The 20,921-nt window shown below is 42.7% G+C and overlaps 1 protein-coding gene across 5 annotated transcripts in view; it reads right to left on the bottom strand.

Annotated features, from left to right (window-relative positions):
* The window catches only part of LOC128693217 (nucleolar protein 4), a 244,205-nt gene that overhangs the window by 27,697 nt on the left and 195,587 nt on the right, over positions 1-20,921 (bottom strand). For all 5 annotated transcript variants that reach the window (XM_053782719.2, XM_053782722.2, XM_070089311.1 and 2 more), the window contains one exon: positions 10,126-10,177. In XM_053782719.2, coding sequence (XP_053638694.1) covers positions 10,126-10,177 — 52 coding nt within the window. The remainder of the gene's footprint in view (positions 1-10,125; positions 10,178-20,921) is intronic.

Below are 20,921 nucleotides of genomic sequence, written 5' to 3'. Positions count from 1 at the left end.
ACATTAGCGTCCAGTTCAACAAGATCAGCTTTTCATTATTTAGTTTAGGTGTGCCGCATGAGCTGCTAGTTTACTGTGTATCCCATGCTCATCCTGTGAGCGGCAGCGCAAAAAGCAGGATTACAGAGGTTACAACGGGTCTTTGTCAGACCCCACTTAACACTGTTACATTACTAGAAATATTAGTCATTTCGTATTCTACAATTGCTTCGAATAATTGTTGTAAACAGTAGAGTAAGGAATACAATCTCAAAATATATCTTATTACCACTGAATAAAAATTTACAATCATTATATCACTGCTAGTTAGGGAATCCAGATACAAAAATTAATGATCTCTCTATCCGTCTCTGAGCCACAGAAACCTCTCAGTGGTGAAAGTAACCTGGGTAACACTGAATCAGTTCCTGCATATGGACAGTTCTTCTTCCACACCAGCAGTCTCATCGAGTGAAGAAACATTAGGAAACTACCCTTTCCAAATGTTATTTGCCCAAATTGGTGTTTTTTTCAGCGAAGACCAACAACTTTTCTATTGTAGTGATCAAATGCATTCTTCTTTCTTGGATGGAGGTGTTCAATTCGTCTGTTCAGTCTCGTACCCCTAGCTTTGTTTTTATTCTGTACCCCTATGGGGTACAGGTACCTCTGGTAAGAACCAATTCAAGCCTCTGGGAAGAACCAATTCAAGCCTCTGGGAAGAACCAATTCCAGCCTCGAATCAATTACCTAGAGTCCTAGATTGAAGTAGAGGTTGCACACTACTTAATTCTTAGGCCGCGATGTGCTATCTTCCTTTCCAATATACTCTCTAGACTTCACGTATTCCCATGTGTACAGTGTGCTCCCTTGTACTCTTATGTATTCCATTGTACTTCAATTGTGTAGAGGGGGATAGAACCATACGAGAGTACATTTAAATACAGCAGTGCAAAGGACATCGGTGTTATTGTTTCCTGGTTGTGGGTGATTCAGTTTTATTCTGAATTGTAAGGGGGAGAGAGAGAGAGAGAGAGAGAGAGAGAGAGAGAAAGGGGGGTTGAAAGTACAGTAGAGACTGTAGCAGCATGTGTTTAAAGGAGAGTAACCTGACCTAACTTAGCACAGGAGCCTGGGTAACTTAATAGACCTGAGATCACACACAATGAGAGAAGCTCTCAACCTGATAGTGTTGGTGTACTGTGTTTCTTGGTTGACCTGGGTTGCTGCTGATGCTCACTGACCCTTGCTGACGCTGTGCTGACTCCTGATACTAAACCCAGCCCGCCCTGCTTCCTGACACTCCTTCCTCCACCTCTTTCCCTATCGACCTCCACTACTTCCTCTCCACCTTCTCCCTCCACCCATCCCAGTGCACCCTCCACCACCATTCTTCCTTAAAGTCAGTGCATGATTTACTACCAGCATTACCCAAGTAACTAAACAATCTACAGGGAACACTAATCACGCTAATGAAGCTGTTAATCGACTTCTCACTCATCACATCATTGAAGAATTAGACACATGCGCAACATCTGGGTATCTTTATTGTAGACGTTTCGCCATCCAGTGGCTTTATCAATACAAGGACAATCTGAAAAATGTGGAATTATATACAAAAGATGAGGTGATCAGTCCCTCAGCCTTGGCGTTGAAGAGCACCATAGTCTTGAAGATACTGAAGCACAGTTATGGAGCTCCAAGACTGTGCTCCAGTATCTTCAAGACTCCGGTGCTCTTCAACTCCAAGGCTGACTGATCACCTCGTCTTTTATATATAATTCTACACTGTTCACATTATGTCCGTATTGCGCTGATAAAGCCACTGGATGGCGAAACGTCTACAAATATAGATACCCAGATGTTGCACATTACATGTACATGACACATTACCACCCACAAACAGGCTATGTAATCGTGCTTCTCTTAATCACTGGGTCCAGAGACATTAATAAACCAAACTTACTCATTAAATGGAATATAAATATAGTTCAAAAAAATATAATCACTTTGATGAACGTTCCAAATACGGATCATTAAAAATATAAGAGAAATATTAAATTTTATAATTAATACTAATTTTTTCGACGTGTCCTAATATATATATATATATATATATATATATATATATATATATATATATATATATATAAATACACACCACACACACACACACACACTCACTACTCACACACTCACTACACACACACACACACACACTACACACACACACACACAACACACACACACACACACAACACACACACACACACACAACACACACACACACAAAACACACACACAGACAGACACACACACACACTACACACACACACTACACACACACACACACACACACACTACACACACACACACTACACACACACACACTACACACACACACACTACACACACACGCACTACACACACACACTAGACACACACACACACACACTAGACACACACTAGATACACACACACACTACACACACACACGCTACACACTACACACACACACACACACACACACACACACTACACACACACACACACACACACACTACACACACACACACACACAGGCCTAGTGTCTAATCGACATGTGCCTAAGACAAAATGGTAACTAGTGGTAACTAACACACAGACACACACAGATACACACACACAGACACACACACACACACATACACACACACACACCTACATACACACACACCTACACACACACACACTAGACACACACACACACACTACACACTACACACACACACTACACACTACACACACACACACACATACACAAACACACACACAGTCCTAGTGTCTAATCGACATGTGCCTAAGACAAAGTGGTAACTAGCGGTAACTAACACACAGACACACACACACACGCACACACACATACACACACACACATCTACATACACACACCTACACACACACACACACACCTACACACACACACACACACACACACACCTACACACACACACCTACACGCACACACATTCCTACACACACCCCTGCACACACCCGCACACACCTACACACACACACGCACACATACACACACACACATCTACATACACACACCTACACACACACACACACACACCTACACACACACACACACACACACACACCTACACACACACACCTACACGCACACACATTCCTACACACACCCGCACACACCTACACACACACACCTACACCTAGACACACACACCTACACACACACACACACACACACACACACACACGCACACACACAACAGGCCTAGTGTCTAATCGACATGTGCCTAGGACAAAATGGTAACTAACACATACACACACGTGTCCTATTATATACATATATCTGGCCGCGTTACACACTAGACCATCAACGGGCCACACTACACTCCGGGCCACTATTGGTCCACACCACACTCCGGGCCACCACCAGGTAGGCCACACAAGGCCATCCATATCGACCGTGAGGAAGCAGGAGCGACGAGCCAGCTGCCACTCCTGCCACCACCTGGGAGAGCAGAGAGCCACCTGGGAGAGCAGACACACCAGTGGAAAGGAAAAGGAGTATGAAGGAGAGGGAAAGAGAGAGGTGTAAGTAAAGGGGAGAGAGCAAGAGAAGGGAGGGAGAAGAGGTTGCTTAGGAGAGGGGAGAAAGCAGAGAGGACGTGGGGAAGGTGTGAAGACGAAGGAAAAGAGTGTAACATTGGCCAAGGGGAGACCCACCTTGACGAGGGAGGTAGTGATGAGGGGGGTATAGTGACGCAGAGGAGAATGTTATGGAGAGAGAGAGAGAGAGAGAGAGAGAGAGAGAGAGAGAGAGAGAGAGAGAGAGAGAGAGAGAGAGAGAGAGAGAGAGAGGTGAGGGAAGAGTTGAAGAGAGCTCAGGGGAGAATTGAGGGGAGAGTTGAAGAGAGCTCAGGGGAGAATTGAGGAGAGAGTTGAAGAGAGCTCATTGGAGAATTCGGGGGGAGAGAGTTTTGAAATGAGAGAATCGAGGGGAGAGCCCGAGACAGAGAGCACCATCAAAGAGAGGAACAGACAAGGTGGGGAAGAGAGGGGAGAGTGGAGAGGTGTAGGGACAAGATGGAGGTAAGGGGAAGGGAAGGGGGAACACCACACTGTAACGTACCCCAACATTGACCCCACAACACAAGGAGACATACACCGTGTGGTGTATGTATTTTACTGTATATTAATGAATAGTGGTGAACAGGGTCACATACCCTCGAGTAACAGATAGGCTTTAAACCCCACTAACCAACCAACCAACCACACTGACCCTCAGGTATCAACACACTTTCATTAACCTGTTCATAGTTTCCAAGCCATTATATATATATATATATATATATATATATATATATATATATATATATATATATATATATATATATATATATATATATAACTTTACTGCAGGTGCAGTAAAGTTCATGACATTGGGAAGGATCTTGAGGATGTCTTCTGAAGGTGTGGATTCCGGAAAATTGAAGGCAGGCATGTTGTTCAGTCGGAGACGGGCGATCTTAACTATGCAGGACAAGCCACGGGGGTGGAAATCTTTAGCTCAAGTACTTTCACACTTCTCAGTGCGTCATCAGGAGGGTAACTGTGGCCGGTGACACCTACGCTACTCTAAGACCTCTCTCCCCCTGCTTTGGTTGCTCCTTTGCAACACTGCACAGCTCCTGATGACGCACTGAAAAGTGCCAAAGTACTTGAGCTAAAGATTTCCACCCCCGTGGCTTGTCCTGCATAGTTAAGATCGCCCGTCTCCGACTGAACAACATGCCTGCCTTCAATTTTCCGGAATCCACACCTTCAGAAGACATCCTCAAGATCCTTCCCAATGTCATGAACTTTACTGCACCTGCAGTAAAGTTTATATATATATATATATAGATATATATATATATATATATATATATATATATATATATATATATATATATATATATATATATATATATATATATATATATATATATATAAATATGTAATATACATATAAGAACATAAGAACGAAGGAACACTGCAGCAGGCCTACTGGCCCATGCGAGGCAGGTCCAAGTCCCCTACCGGCTTAAGCCAATGCACCCAACCTAGTCAGGTCAGGTCACCTTGACTTAAGGGAGGAACACGGGAACCGTCCTGGTAGCACAAGCTAATCAGGTCCAACTTACACCCACCCACACCCACTCATGTATTTATCCAACCTATTTTTAAAGCTACACAACGTTCTGGCCTCTAGGACTGTACTTGGGAGTTTGTTTCACTCATCCACAACTCTATTACCAAACCAGTACTTTCCTATATCCTTCCTGAATCTGAATTTTTCCAACTTAAAACCATTGCTGCGAGTCCTGTCTAGGCTAGATATTTTCAGCACACTATTTACATCCCCTTTATTTATTCCTGTCTTCCATTTATACACCTCAATCATATCCCCCCTAATTCTACGTCTTTCTAGAGAGTGCAGATTCAGGGCCCTCAGTCTATCCTCATAGGGAAGGTTTCTGATACATGGGATCAACTTTGTCATCCTCCTTTGTACATTTTCCAGAGAATTTATATCCATTCTGTAATACGGTGACCAAAACTGTGCAGCATAATCTAAATAAGGCCTAACCATGGATGTATAGAGTTGAAGAACAACCTGAGGACTCCTATTATTTATGCTTCTTGATATGAAGCCAAGGATTCTATTAGCTTTATTGCAAACACTTATGCACTGTTGTCTTGGTTTCAGATTACTGATAACCAGAACTCCTAAATCTTTTTCGCAATCCGTAATATTAAGATCTACATTATTTAGTTTATATGTGGCATGGTTATTGTCCTGTCCAACATTTAGAACTTTGCATTTGTCTATATTAAACTGCATCTGCCACCTCTCCGACCACTGCATCAGTCTACTCAAAATCTTCCTGGAGTGCTCTAATGTCCTCGTCAGAATGAATTCGACGGCCTATTTTGGTGTCATCGGCAAACTTGCTGATGTCGCTCTTTATGCCCTCATCTATGTCGTTTATGTATATTGTGAAGAGCAGGGGGCCCAACACTGACCCCTGTGGAACACCGCTCGTGACGCTTCCCCACTCTGATTTCTCCCCATTTATGCAAACTCTCTGCTGCCTATTTGTCAACCATGCCTCTATCCAGGAAAAAATTTCTCCTCCTATTCCATGTGCCTTAATTTTCCTCAATAGTCTCTGATGTGGGACCCTGTCAAAAGCCTTACTGAAGTCCATATACACAATATCATATTCATTACCATGATCTACCTCCTCAAATACCTTAGTGAAAAAAGTTAATAAATTCGTAAGGCAGGAACGCCCCTTTGTACAACCATGCTGAGATTCGTTGATTAATTTATGCTTTTCAAGGTGGCTACGAACTGCCTCGGCAATTATTGATTCCATAAATTTTCCCACTATGGAGGTTAGGCTTATTGGTCTATAGTTCGAAGCTAAGGACCTGTCACCTGCTTTGAAAATAGGTATCACATTTGCCATTTTCCACTTATCTGGCACCATGCCAGTTTGTAGTGATATGTTGAAAAGATTAGCCAAAGGTTTGCTAAGCTCCTCTTTACATTCCTTTAGAACCCTTGTATACAGTTCATCAGGGCCTGGGGATTTGTTAGGTTTTAATTTATCTATTTGCCTAAGGACCATGTCACTTGTGACCCTAATCGTGCACAGTTTATTATCGTCCTGTTCCACATAATTTATCATTTCTGGAATATCGCTGGTATCCTCCTGTGTAAAAACTGAGAGGAAGTATGTGTTAAAACTTCTACACATTTCCTTATCACTGTCAATGAGCTGACCCGAGGAACTTTTGAGTGGGCCTATCTTGTCCCTGATCTTACTTCTGTATACCTGAAAGAATCCTTTTGGGTTAGTCTTCGAATCTCTTGCAACTTTAACCTCATAATCTCTTTTTGCTTTTCTAATTCCTTTTTTTATTTCTCTCTTTAACTGAATATATCGATTTCTTAATTGCCCCTCTCGTCTTTTGATTTGCCTATATATGCCTCTCTTTTGACCAATTAGATATTTTAATCTATTGTTCATCCATTTAGGATCATTTTTGTTTGATCTGATTTCCCTATTTGGGACATAATTTGACTGAACAGCTAGAACTATGCCCTGGAAAACGTCATATCGGCAACCATCACCACCTACCTGACCCTTAGTCAGGTCATTCCAGTTCAGCCCACCTAAGTAATTTTTCAGTCCTATGAAATCAGCCAAGCGGAAGTCAGGGACAGAGACTTGATTGCCATTATTAGGGGAATTCCATGATATATTAAAACTGAGTGATTTGTGATCACTTTCCCCAAGCTCATCATTAACCTCAAGATTATTAATTAGTGTTTCCCTACTGGCAAGAACCAAGTCAAGGAGGTTATTTCCCCTAGTTGGCTCTGTCACAAACTGTTTTAAAAAACAATCCTGGATCGTATCAAGAAAGTCACCTGACTCTAAATTTTCTGTCAAATTGCTCCAGTCAATCTGTCTATAGTTGAAATCTCCCATTAGCACAACATTTTCGTATGTAGATGCCTTACGAATTTCGTCCCATAGAAGTTTACTGCACTCCCTATCAAGATTTGGGGCCCTGTAAATCACACCCAAAATTAGTTTTTCTCGGCCCTCGAGAAGCTGTAATCAAACAGATTCAGTGGCTGATGCTTCTAATTTAATATCTTGTCTAACACAACAATTTAAATTGTCTCTGACATACATCGCTACTCCACCACCTTTCCTGTTGACCCTGTCAGTGTGGAATAATTTATAGCCTTGTATGTGACATTCAGAGGGCATCTCTCTATCTTTCAGATTGAGCCAGGTCTCTGTTATAGCAATAATATCTATGTTTCCTGCACTTGCAATTAATCTTAGCTCATCTATCTTATTTCTTACACTCCTGCTATTAGTATAGTAAACCTTAAGGGAGCTAGTCCCTTGCTGCCCTCTGCTGTCCCGCTTTGTTTGCTGACCTGATCTATTGTTTTTATTTATAACTTCATGCTGAATGCCTTTTATACATTTACTGTTTCCAACCCTAGTGTTGCAACCTGCTTGTTTCCCACACACATCCATACCTCTATCTTCTATCAGTTTAAAATCATAGGCATTTCACCAATGGCCTTCTCAATCGAGTCTGCAAGTGCTACCACCCCAGCCCCAGAGAGATGTACCCCATCCCTTGCATACATATCATGTTTGCCATAAAAGTTGTTCCAGTTGTCAATGAATGGGATTGCAAGTTCCTTGCAGTATCTGTCTAGCCAGCAATTTACACCAATTGCCCTAGACAACCATTCATTTCCTACTCCCCTTCTAGGCAAGATGCTACATATGATTGGGATCCCTCCCTTAGACTTAATGAAATCTATAGCTGACCTGTACTTATCTAGCAGCTCTTCTCTCCTACCCTTCCCAATATCATTTCCACCAGCACTGAGACAGATAATAGGCTTGTTCCCATTACCTGACATGATATTATCCAGCCTGTTGACAATGTCCCCAACACCAGCTCCAGGGAAGCACGCTCTATCTCTCATCTTCTTATTCCTATTACAAAAAGCACGGTCAATATATCTTACCCGAGAGTCACCAACCACAAGAATGCACTTACCTCCATTAGCAGGAGCAGTAGTACCCTTACCTTCACTGGCCACTGAAGTACATTCATCCTGAAGAACAGAGAAGCGATTTCCTACCTTCAGATCTTCACTCTTAACTTTCCTTACTCTGATGCGCCTCCCATTACTGTGAACCACTCGCCACTTGTAGCAGGTGCTGGGCTGCACCTCACTGCTGGTAGCCGTTGCTACCTCCCCAACTACAGCCTCCTCACAGCGAGAGACAGACTGCACCTCACTGCTAGAAGCCTCATTCCCCACAACTCCAGCCACCTCACACTCTCTCCCAGACCCATTGAGGTGGACCTTCAGCCTCCTAATCTCCTCCTGGAGAAGCAAGACCTCCTCCTTCAACTCTCCAACCTCAATTTTTAAAATAATGCAGAAGCAAGCCATGCTTTGTAACCGTCCACGCTAATGCCCCAAAACAGCTCAGGGTCTGTGACCTCACGTGACATATATATATATATATATATAATATACATATACTATATATATATAATATATATATATATATATATATATATATATATATATATATATATATATATATATATATATATATATATATATATATATAATGCAAATCAAGCACAGGGAGAGTTGAATGATAGCTCTAGGCCTATCATGTTGCAATCAACACATCATGAGCCCTGCAGAAAAGAGGATCAAGTCCGAGCAAGCACGTTCAGTGAGAGCGTTTTTGCCGATATATATATATATATATATATATATATATATATATATATATATATATATATATATATATATATATATATATATATATTATATATGTCGTGCCGAATAGGCAGAACTTGCGATCTTGGCTTAAATAGCAACGTTCATCTTGCCATATAAGACAAGTGAAAATTTGTGTATGCAATAATTTCGCCAAAATCATTTTGAACCTAACGAAAAAAATATATTTCACTGTGTTTGTTTCGTATTAAATTACTGTAAACAAATCTAAAATATATTTAGTTGGGTTAGGCTAATATAAATTGTTCTTGTTATAATAAGGTTAGGTAAGTTTTCTAAAATTCTTTTAGTGCAAAATTATAAATTTTTACATTAACATTAATGAAAAAATATACCTTTAAACGTATAAGAGAAAATTTCAGAAAGGACTTAATTTTAAATGAGTTCTTGCTAATTGACCAGTTTTACATATTCCGCACGACATATATATATATATATATACATATATATATGTCGTGCCGAATATGTAAAACTGGTCTATATATATATATATATATATATATATATATATATATATATATATATATATATATAGAGAGAGAGAGAGAGAGAGAGAGAGGGAGGGTTGAAAATATGTAAATATGGCGAAAAATAATTTTTTTTACACTTAAAATGAAAAATGATATAGTAAAGTTTCATGACATTTTCGCAATGGGTGAAGACTGGAAGAGTGAGAATGTTGTTGTGTGGGTTATAACAAGAGAAACTCTGGTACTCACTGTTCTTTAGTTCATCTTCACTACAATCAGACTCCGCCAACACTGGACCATCCTGTAAACACCAAACATAGATTTAAATATAACCCAGTGAAATTTATTGAAGTTATGAAAATAATATATATATATATATATATATACTACAGTGGTGTCACACACACACACACACACACACACACACACACACACACACACACACACACACACACACATTCTAAAAAAATAATTTAGATGTATTGACAAACAGGTGCCGTGTTCCCACAGACAGTGATTTAGTGTTCAGGTTGGGTACACACGTACATGAAAAAATAGTCGCGTATTAAAATAAAAACAATAAATTGCTCAAAATACAATGATTCGTTATCTGGCGACTGTATTTTCATTTTGAAAGCCTTGGGAATGAGAATTTTTGTATGAATGTTTTTTAACCTAGAAGAAATAGTCTATCTTACGCATCAAAAACACTCAAGGGGGGGGGGACATTTTGTGCTTTACTTCCTAGTGCTTTTTCTCTTCTTTCTTTCTCTCCGCCTTCCTTCTCTCTGCGTGTCCATTAACTATAGCGGCGAACTGGCACACTCCTCACACCCAGGTGGTTGTGGACGAGTGAAGAAAGTGGTGTATAGCAACTCACTTGTTTACCCCCAGCTACCCTGCTGAGACCAGCTGATTGAAGCGACCAGCTGATTGAAGTGACCAGCTTATACAAGTGACCAGCTTACGTAAGTGACCCGTTGAACCTTTAAACTATTAAATCTGGCAAAACTGGCAATACACTGAAATACGTTTTTTCGCCAACCTTTCTTATCTAGGTTGGCGAAACAGTTGAAAAAAAAAAACGCAGAACGCTAGTTTCTTCGCCAGGTAACATTAATAAAACAAAATATCATGCCCAGGAGGCACTCAATGCCCTGCCGGTGTCTGACAACATACCACAACCCCCCCCCATGTACAATAACAAAAGAAAATAACGTCAATGGTGCGCAATTCGTGGCCCAGAGTAGGCCAATTAACCTCTACGAAAAATTGAAGACTAGTGGACATCTGTCAATGGACTGAGGAAAAAACTCTAATGCAGACAGAAACACGATATAAAAAATGTGAGCATATTTCCAGCTTCATCTGAGACCATCTTCATAAGATCTCAGAAGGAGACGAAAATACGCAGTGTCTTGTGGCTCTATCTGCAAGCAAGCACTAACAAAACATCAAAGGACTATGTTCAATGCCTCTCCAGAGTCAGAAAGTAAGTTTTAACATCATAAACATTAACAAAAAAAAGCGAATACCATGGCTGGAGGGTGCTAAGTGCCTGGCCAGAGTGGGGAAAAGAACTACAACAGTCATTATAAGAAGCAGCACCACACAGCACCATAGATAGTGAAACATATGGTGTCACCACAGGACCAAAACTGGTGGTAACTAGCTACTTGAGAGAGAGAGAGAGAGAGAGAGAGAGAGAGAGAGAGAGAGAGAGAGAGAGCTTATTATTTACACTGATGTTAGTTTCTGAGAAAACCTAAACTACGATTTTTCAAGCTGCTATTCTCTGTTCCAGTGAAGTCAAGCAGAAGGCTCTCTACCCACCCTCCGGCAGCAAAACCTGAAACAATTAATCGTTTTAAGAAACGTACACGGAGATAAGATACGTACACTGGGATAAAACACATACACTACAGTAAGCAAAGAATGTATAGACTTGAAGATGCTACGCCTAACACTACGACTACAATAACCACTACTACTACCATTAATACTCTTTATAAAGGAGAAACAAGAGCCTCAATGCTGATGTAAGGCTCTTGATTTGAAGAAATGGAGCTCATCTTCCCATCCTCAGATCAAACATGACTACTTCCCATTCTCCAGACGCTGTATAATCCTTACTGCTTTAGCGCTTCTCTAACATAATACAAAACAACAATAAAAGTAAATAACGATTTAGGTTATAATGAGTTCGTATTACCGGGTTCAATACGAATATTTTATAACTTCAATAGTGTTAATGAGGATAGTCATGAACACGGTATATACACTGCCAGTCACACTACACGTGTTATATACACTATCAGTGTCACATCACACGTGGCATATATACTGCCAGTGTTACATTACACGTGGCATATATACTGCCAGTGTTACATTACACGTGGCATATATGCTGCCAGTGTTACATTACACGTGGCATATATGCTGCCAGTGTTACATTACACGTGGCATATATGCTGCCAGTGTTACATTACACGTGGCATATATACTGCCAGTGTTACATTACACGTGGCATATATGCTGCCAGTGTTACATTACACGTGGCATATATGCTGCCAGTGTTACATTACACGTGGCATATATGCTGCCAGTGTTACGTTACACGTGGCATATATATTGCCAGTGTTACACTACACGTGGCATATATGCTGCCAGTGTTACACTACACGTGGCATATATGCTGTCAGTGTTACATTACACGCGGCATATATATTGCCAGTGTTACACTACACGTGGCATATATGCTGCCAGTGTTACACTACACGTGGCATATATGCTGTCAGTGTTACATTACACGCGGCATATATATTGCCAGTGTTACACTACACGTGGCATATATGCTGCCAGTGTTACACTACACGTGGCATATATACTGCCAATGTTACACCACACGTGGCATATATTCTGCCAGTGTTACACTACACGTGGCATATATTCTGCCAGTGTTACACTACACGTGGCATATATTCTGCCAGTGTTACACTACACGTGGCATATATTCTGCCAGTGTTACACTACACGTGGCATATATTCTGCCAGTGTTACACTACACGTGGCATATATTCTGCCAGTGTTACATTACACGTGGCATATATATTGCCAGTGTTACACTACACGTGGCATATATACTGCCAGTGTTACACTACACGTGGCATATATACAGCCACTGCCACACTGCAGCTCGGTAACCCAGTTACACCTGCAGCAGGCTGGGTTACCTAGCCACACCTGCAGCAGGCTGGGTTACCTAGCCACACCTGCAGCAGGCTGGATTACCCAGTCACACCTGCAACAGGCTTAATTACCCAGCCACACCTGCAGCAAGCTGGGTTACTCCAGCCACACATGCAACAGAGGCTGTGTTGCTCCAGCCACACCTGCAGTAGGCTGGGTTACCCAGCCACATCTGCAGCAGACTGGGTTGACCAGCCACACCTGCAGCAGGTTGGGTTACTCTGCCACACCTGCAGCAGAGGCTGGGCTACACAGCTACACCTGCAGAAGACTGGGTTACACAGCCACACCTGCAGAAGACTGGGTTACACAGCCACACCTGCAGCAGGCTGGGTTACCCAGCCACACCTGCAGCAGGCTGGGTTACCCAGCCACACCTGCAGCAGGCTGGGTTACCCAGCCACACCTGCAGCAGGCTGGGTTACCCAGCCACACCTGCAGCAGCCTGGGTTACGAAACACCTGCAGTAAGCTGGGTTACACAGCCACACCTACAACAGGCTGGGTTACACACCGCACCTGCAGCAGGCTGGGTTACCCCAGCTACTTAATCCATACTTCCACAATGCAACCTTCCCTCCTGCCGCCCTCCCATCCCCTCCAGGTTAGGAGGGGATTGTGTGGGAGGACAGGAGTGTGTGTGGGTGGGCAGGAGTGTGTGTACTCACCTATTTGTAGTTGCAAAGGTCGAGACAGCTCCTGGCCCCGTCTCTTCACTGAACGCTACTAGGTCCTCTCTCTCCCTGCTCCATGAACTTTATCATACCTCGTCTTAAAACTATGTATGGTTCCTGCCTTCACTACATCGCTTGCCAGAATATTCCACTTCCTGACAACTCTATGACTAAAGAAATACTTCTTAACATTTCTGACTCGTCTGAGTCTTCAACTTCCAATTGTGGCCACTTGTTTCTGTGTCCCATTGCTGGAACAGCCTGTGGGGGGGGGACAGGGGAGTGTAGGGAAAGACGTGCCTCCTCTCACTGCTTTTCCCTTCGCTCCCCACAATTAACCCTCCATCCTGCCCACAATAAACCCTCCATCCTGCCCACAGTCAACCCTCCTCCCTGTTCACAATCACCCACAAGCTTCTCCATGGGGTTCTGAAACCTTTACAATGCCTGGTTGCTATATATTAATAAATACACAAGGTTTTATTTTTAGTCAGCACATTTAAAGCGTGGGACCCGGAAATTCTTGACCCCAGGCTTCACACATCACCTCCAGGCTTCACAAATCACCCCAGAGCTGCTACGTTCCCCCCCCCTCAAGGAAGGTTCCTTGATGTTGGTGAGGGGCTCTTGATTTAGGGAATTGGATCTATGCTCCAGTTCCCCAAATTAAGCCTGAATGCCTTCCACATACCCCCCCAGGCGCTGTATAATCCTCCGGGTTTAGCGCTTCCCCCTTGATTGTAATAATAATAATAATGCTACGTTCCCCAGCCTACTGCCCAGCACAATAACATACCAGACTGCCACTCCTCACCTTCAGAGTCACGAGACTGGCCCTCCAGAAAAACAGAGTCAGTTACCCCACAATACACCGTCATCGAACACACAGCCAGTATAAATTCAGTCAAGCAGCTAAATTAGTGGGAGCGCATCAAGTCCCTCGAACTATGCTCCTTGGAACGTAAGCCAGACAGATGCTTCGTAATCTGCACTTTCTTTTTTTTATTATGTTCGTGTGCTCTACTTCCCAAGTTACCCCTTAACATCTTCCAAGCTACCCTTCAGATCTTCTAAGTTACCAATCTGATCTTCCTCATTTCTCTTCAGATCGTCTAAGTTACCCTTCAAACCTTCCAAGTTACCCTTCAGATCTTCCAAATTACCATACAGATCTTGTAAGTTGTCATGCAGAAAGGAAGATGATAACAGAGGCGGGTAAGGAACATGACAGAACACCATCAATAATAGTCAAAGTTCTGGAGAAGACAGAAAGAGAATGTTGGAACACTTGGAGACTTCGTCAAAGAAACCTGCGTGATTTCGGAGAGTACAAGTCCGGTGTCACGAATCTTCTAGAGTTCCATGAGACACAGAAATAAGAAACGCAGGAATAGTCAGGCTGCAAATTCTTCATTGGGATAAACTCTTCTCCAGGCTGAGGGACTGACCACGTCAAACGCCTTTTCTCCAAGGTTGATGGACTAATTACATCATCTCTACTTCATTTCTACTGCTCCCTATATATTTGACTGAAGAAGTCTACTGTGAAGGCGAAACGTTTCATCAATAAAGATACCCAACTGTTGCACACGTTGGTAGATAAGACACATAGGCAACATTTAGGCAACTTTATTTCGAAACGTTTCGCCTACACAGTAGGCTTCTTCAGTCGAGTACAGAAAGTAGGCGGGAGCAGTAGAGATGTGAAGACGATGTAATCAGTCCAACACCCTTGAAGTCGTAGATTTGAGATTGTCAGTCCCTCAGCCTGGAGAAGTTCTTTGGAACAGAACTTCTTGAGTCTTGAGTTTTTGATTTGAGAACTTTCAAAACTAGGCGTCTGCCAATCCCATTGTATAGTGCTACCATAATAATATGATGATTTTTTTTCAACAATCCTCTTGATGTCCATGACAGTGACCCTTAACAGACAACATTATAACATGACCAGTCATTTGTATTAATTGGCTTAGAAAACTGACGAGTTAATATATGAGACACTTGTGCAAAACTTGGGTAACTTTATTCTGGAAATATTTCGCCAACCAGTGGCTTCCTTAGGCCAGTGCAGAGAACGGTGGAAGATGAGGAGGAGTTTAAGATAATCAGTCTTTCAGCCTGGGGTCGATGTGTTCAGATCAAGACTGATGGACTGTACACAGTGCTGTCATCACTTTTTTAAATAACATCATATCCCCCACGAAAATAATCACTGAATGGTTCTATCGATCCTTTCATTCCATAACTAAATTTTTTACCTGTTAAAACATATTTTTATATCAACATTATCATTCTGGCTGTCCTAAAGCAAGAGTTATGGCCATTTAAAGTGGCCATTTTAGCAACCAATTTGAATAAATAACTTTTGAATAGTCATATCAAAGCTTTCTTATCACAACTGAATTCTTTACCTTTGAAAACACATATTTTAGCATCGAGGTCAGAACTCTAAGAACAAAAGTTACATCCATTTGTATTTTCGAGCAGCCATCTTGAATATTTGGATTTGCCTAAGGGTATTATGCAGGTCTTATCCATCAATTTTCTGCATACAGAAAAAACGCTCCGGGAATTTTGGGTCAGGGTAAAATATCCACTATAACCAATACACCTGAAGGGACAGAGCCACGAGCAATTAACTCGACCCCTGCAAGAACAAATCATTGGGAACAAATCGGTGGGTACAAATCGGTGGATAGATACAAAGACGAAATCACACCTGAGAGCCACCAGGGCAAGGCGGTCAGTGTAATTATGGTGACGCTGCACCATACTTGATCACAACACACGCAATACTCTGACATCTCACGCACGTCAGCCCCTCTGATGATATCTGCAGGATGGGAGAGAGAGAGAGAGAGAGAGAGAGAGAGAGAGAGAGAGAGAGAGAGAGAGAGAGAGAGATTGTACTCTCAAGACGTGGTGTACACACAGACACAAGGCGAGGATCATCTCGAAGCTAACATACAAAAAACCTTAGCTTGAAAAACAGCAGTGTGTTACCCATGCAGGATTAGCTTTTAGTTTTGATGATGATAATAATAATAATAATAATAATAATAATAATAATAATAATAATAATAATAATTAGCTTGAAAAAATTACTCGAAAATACATGAGCGAAAAGATATAAAATTAAGGCACTTATTACAAACACACATAACTACACATTACATCTACGAGGAAAAAAAAAAGTGGTTGCAGCCTGGTGACCACAGTACAGTGTAGCCTTTAGTGTGCTGGATTACAGCTAAATGTGACCAGGGTGACCACTAGTGTGCTGGGTCACAGCCTCGCCCGCCCCTCCTACGCTATATCGACGGCTGTGTGGGCGTGTGTAGTTACACCCACACCATCAGGTGGGTGTAAGCTGCAGGGCTACTGACATAGGTCGTTACACCCACCTACGGCCACCGGGACTCCTGATACAGCTTTGGGTGGTCCTGGGAACCACGAGGGTGGGATGGGCCATCATTGACGCCACCACTTTATGAAGGCCTAAACCCCTGTGGGTCATTCACCTCAATAGTGGAGGCTCGGTCCTACGTCCACTGAAGTACCCAGAGCAACGAGGACAGAGTGGTGTCTTAAGACTGTTGAAGACTTTGTCTAGATCCCCAACAAGACTTTCCAAGACTGCGACGCTACCAAGACTTATTTTATTACAGCAACCACTCAACAAGTGTTTGGGCTCAGACAAGTGTATATGCCTGTGGTGGTGGAGTGGTTACAGTAGTGGTTGTGGAGGGTTATAGTAGTGGAAGGGTGGTGATGGGATAGAAGTCTTGTAGGGGTTAGTGAAGGATAATGTTTTCCAGATACCAGTAGCTGACAAAAAAAAAAATCCATGCCAGACTACACGATAGCTGCAGAAAATTATAACACAGATGTTAACCAATACGTAGAACAATACCTAGAGGGTGTTCCGGGGGTCAACGCCCCCCCCCAGGCCCGGTCCATGACCTGAGTACTGTGGAAAAAGACACTTATGTACAGCTCAGGACATTTATTAGAGTATTGATTAGACGACCTTTAAGCTGCAGGAAAATTATTGTAGCTACAATATGCAGCAAACTGCTTTTCTCAGAATGCTATTTTCTTAAATCTTAAATAAAAAGATGGTATAGGAAAAGAAAAACTGAACTAATAACTTGTTTGAGGGTTGCCAGGGGTCTGGAAAGTGACAGGTCAAAGCACCAAGCAAGAAGCTCTACCATCAAACAATGAGGAAGCCCCGAAAAAGTTGCGAGTGCTTATTTATATAGTTGTTCCAGCTACTCCGGTTTATTATAGTCATCCCAGTTATTTCGGTTTAGTATAGTTACTCCATTTATTCCGTTGCGTTCTTGGGATGAGATGAGATCTCAAACTTGCGTCGAGTTTTAGTTGGTGGCTATGATAGGCTTCCAAAGATGCAGAATGTGGCACGTAGATTATTATTGGTGAGCCTCCTAGAACAGTTATAGAGCTGCTGGCTTGATTTTTGACTTGCCGCTTTCCAGCTTCCCCACAATGTCTCACTCACTCACTCACACACACACACACACACACACACACACACACACACACACACACACACACACACACACACACACACATACGCGCGCGCGCGCGCGGTTTAATCCCTATTTTAAGGATTAAGGCTAATCTTGACAGTGAATAGGTTAAATGCAGCTTAATGACCCACGTGCAGTAGGCAGGCATTAAACCTAGTCCAGAATGCAAGCAATCATTCGAACACCATGAAGCACCATCACAAGCACCATAGACACCATTAAGCACCATCACAAGCACCATAGATACCATGAAGCACCATCATAAGCAACCATGGTTTCATTAAGACACGGAACCTGTCCAGTGAATAGTTACTAAACAACGTCTGTCTTACCCTTCACTGCTGCCCCCTTCCCCTCATTGCTGCCCCCTTCCCCTCATTACTGCCCCCTTCCCCTCATTACTGCCCCCTTCCCCTCATTACTGCCCCCTTCCCCTCATTACTGCCCCCTTCCCCTCATTACTGCCCCCTTCCCCTCATTACTGCCCCCTTCCCCTCATTGCTGTCCCCTTCACCTAACTGTTACCCGCACCCTTCATTGCTGCTGCCTCCTCATTTTTGCTGCTTTCCCCTTATTTCTGTTGCTTCCCCTTATTGCTGCTAACTCCCCCCTCACTGCTGTCTCTCCTCACAGCTGCTACTTTTCCCCCCCTCACTGCTACGAACTCGCTACGAACTCCTTCCTCATTGCTACCCTTCACTGCTACGAACTCCCCCCTCACTGCTGTCTCTCCCCTCTCATTCCTCCCCTCATTGCTTGCTTATTGTTACGTACAAAACTCGTGTATGAACATAAAATTACATTTTTCACCTTTGTATAATACCATAGAGTAATATAATATTCATGGGGAAGAAACCCGTAAGGGTTATAGAGCGCCTGTGAAGAAAGAACGGGAGGCGCTCAGGTTTGAAATAAAGCGCAGGGCTCTAATTCTCAAGATCAAGAGCCCTACAACATCAAGGTTAATCAAGAATCAAGTACGACATAGGGACTTTAAAATACAAGTATAAGGCAACTATGATTCCATTTACAACCAGAAAATTATGAGAGGAATAGTCGAAAAGTCGCGAGGTCATTAATAAAGCTAGGATTATATATTAGACGGCTATATTAGCTAAATCTCAAGCTAGAGCAAGCTAATAGCCACACTAGAAAATGTTGACAGTGATCTGCTCCAAGCCTAGCAGCGTCTGTACTTAAAATGAACTGGGTTGAAGTTTTGACCTGCAGCTGTATACTTGTCCATTATTCTCTAAGATGTAATTGAGAGAGGGGGGTTACAATGTTTTTTTTTTCCCTAATCAGGCTACTGGGTGGATAAACAAAACAAGTAACGTATGGTATTAATGTTGATGAGTGAGAACACTACGCCAGACAGCCACTGGTGGCGCTGAAGATTTTTAAATAGCAAAAAAAAAAAATGGATGCATTAGTTGTGTGCTGCCTATTCTATATGATAGTTACATAATGGGCACTAAAGCTAGTTATGTTTCCCTGTTATATTCCATCGCACCGGATGGTGTTGCATACATCATTTTGATAAGGCTTCATTAAAGGCTCGTCAGATACTGCAGCTTCAAAGGTTTCCTTCAAGCAGAACTGGAGTTACTATCACTTGACGATTATTATCTCTCAGAACAGCCTATTCCATACACAGAAGAATGGAATTTTTATGAAGATATCCCCATCACAGATTGGAGAGGGGCAACATATATTATATAAAGGAGTCAGAGGAAAAAGAGAGAGAGAGAGAGAGAGAGAGAGAGAGAGAGAGAGAGCGAGAGAGAGAGAGAGAGAGAGAGAGAGAGAGAGAGAGAGAGAGAGAGAGAGAGAGAGAGAGAATTTGGATGAAGCGTAAGGCTGTGAAGTGATGGTTGTGGGAGTTGACACAACAGAGGACACTCAGAAACAGAGCTGCTGCCACCGCACATCTAACAAACAAGAAAGCAAAGAGAAAGAATAGAGAAGACGTGTAGAGATGTGGAGACATGGGTAAAAAAGAATAAATGAAGATTTGTACGGAGGTCTGGTATAGCAGACCACCACCACAACACCGTCACTGCTCAGACTACAGGTGCAGCTTCCGCCACGGCAGGGAGTGTGTGGGCGTGGTATGGGCGGTCTGCTCTCCCACCCAACCTCCCTCCATCATTCTTGTCGCCCTACTCTCTTCCTCTTGTATTCCCCCATCGTAAGAGGCGGCGTCTGGCCCCCTCACGTGGACGAGCAGGCAGGATAAACCTGGAGCCAGGCAACGCCCGGAGCCAGGTCTAACTGGCTTGATGAAACCATGTGACTCCAACTCAGTAGCAGTGTAAGTCACTGCCTCAGGGAAAAGAGAGGAAGAGAGAGTGGGGAAGAGAGAGGGGAATGGGAGAGAGGAGAGTGAGTGCCAGACGTGACACGGAAGCCATGCATGACGTCAGGTATGACAGGTGTGAGAGGAACCCACCACTATGATATAACCAGGTTTAACCCAGGTCAAGGGTACCTTCATATATACAACATATTCTATTCATATATTCACCTCTCCGAGTAAAAAAAAAAAAAACTATTTCTCCCCCTCA

The sequence above is a fragment of the Cherax quadricarinatus genome, chromosome 28, assembly GCF_038502225.1.
Source record: "Cherax quadricarinatus isolate ZL_2023a chromosome 28, ASM3850222v1, whole genome shotgun sequence".
Lineage (NCBI taxonomy): Eukaryota > Metazoa > Arthropoda > Malacostraca > Decapoda > Parastacidae > Cherax > Cherax quadricarinatus.
Note: the sequence above shows the minus strand (reverse complement) of the source record. Positions and strands in the feature narration are given on the sequence as shown.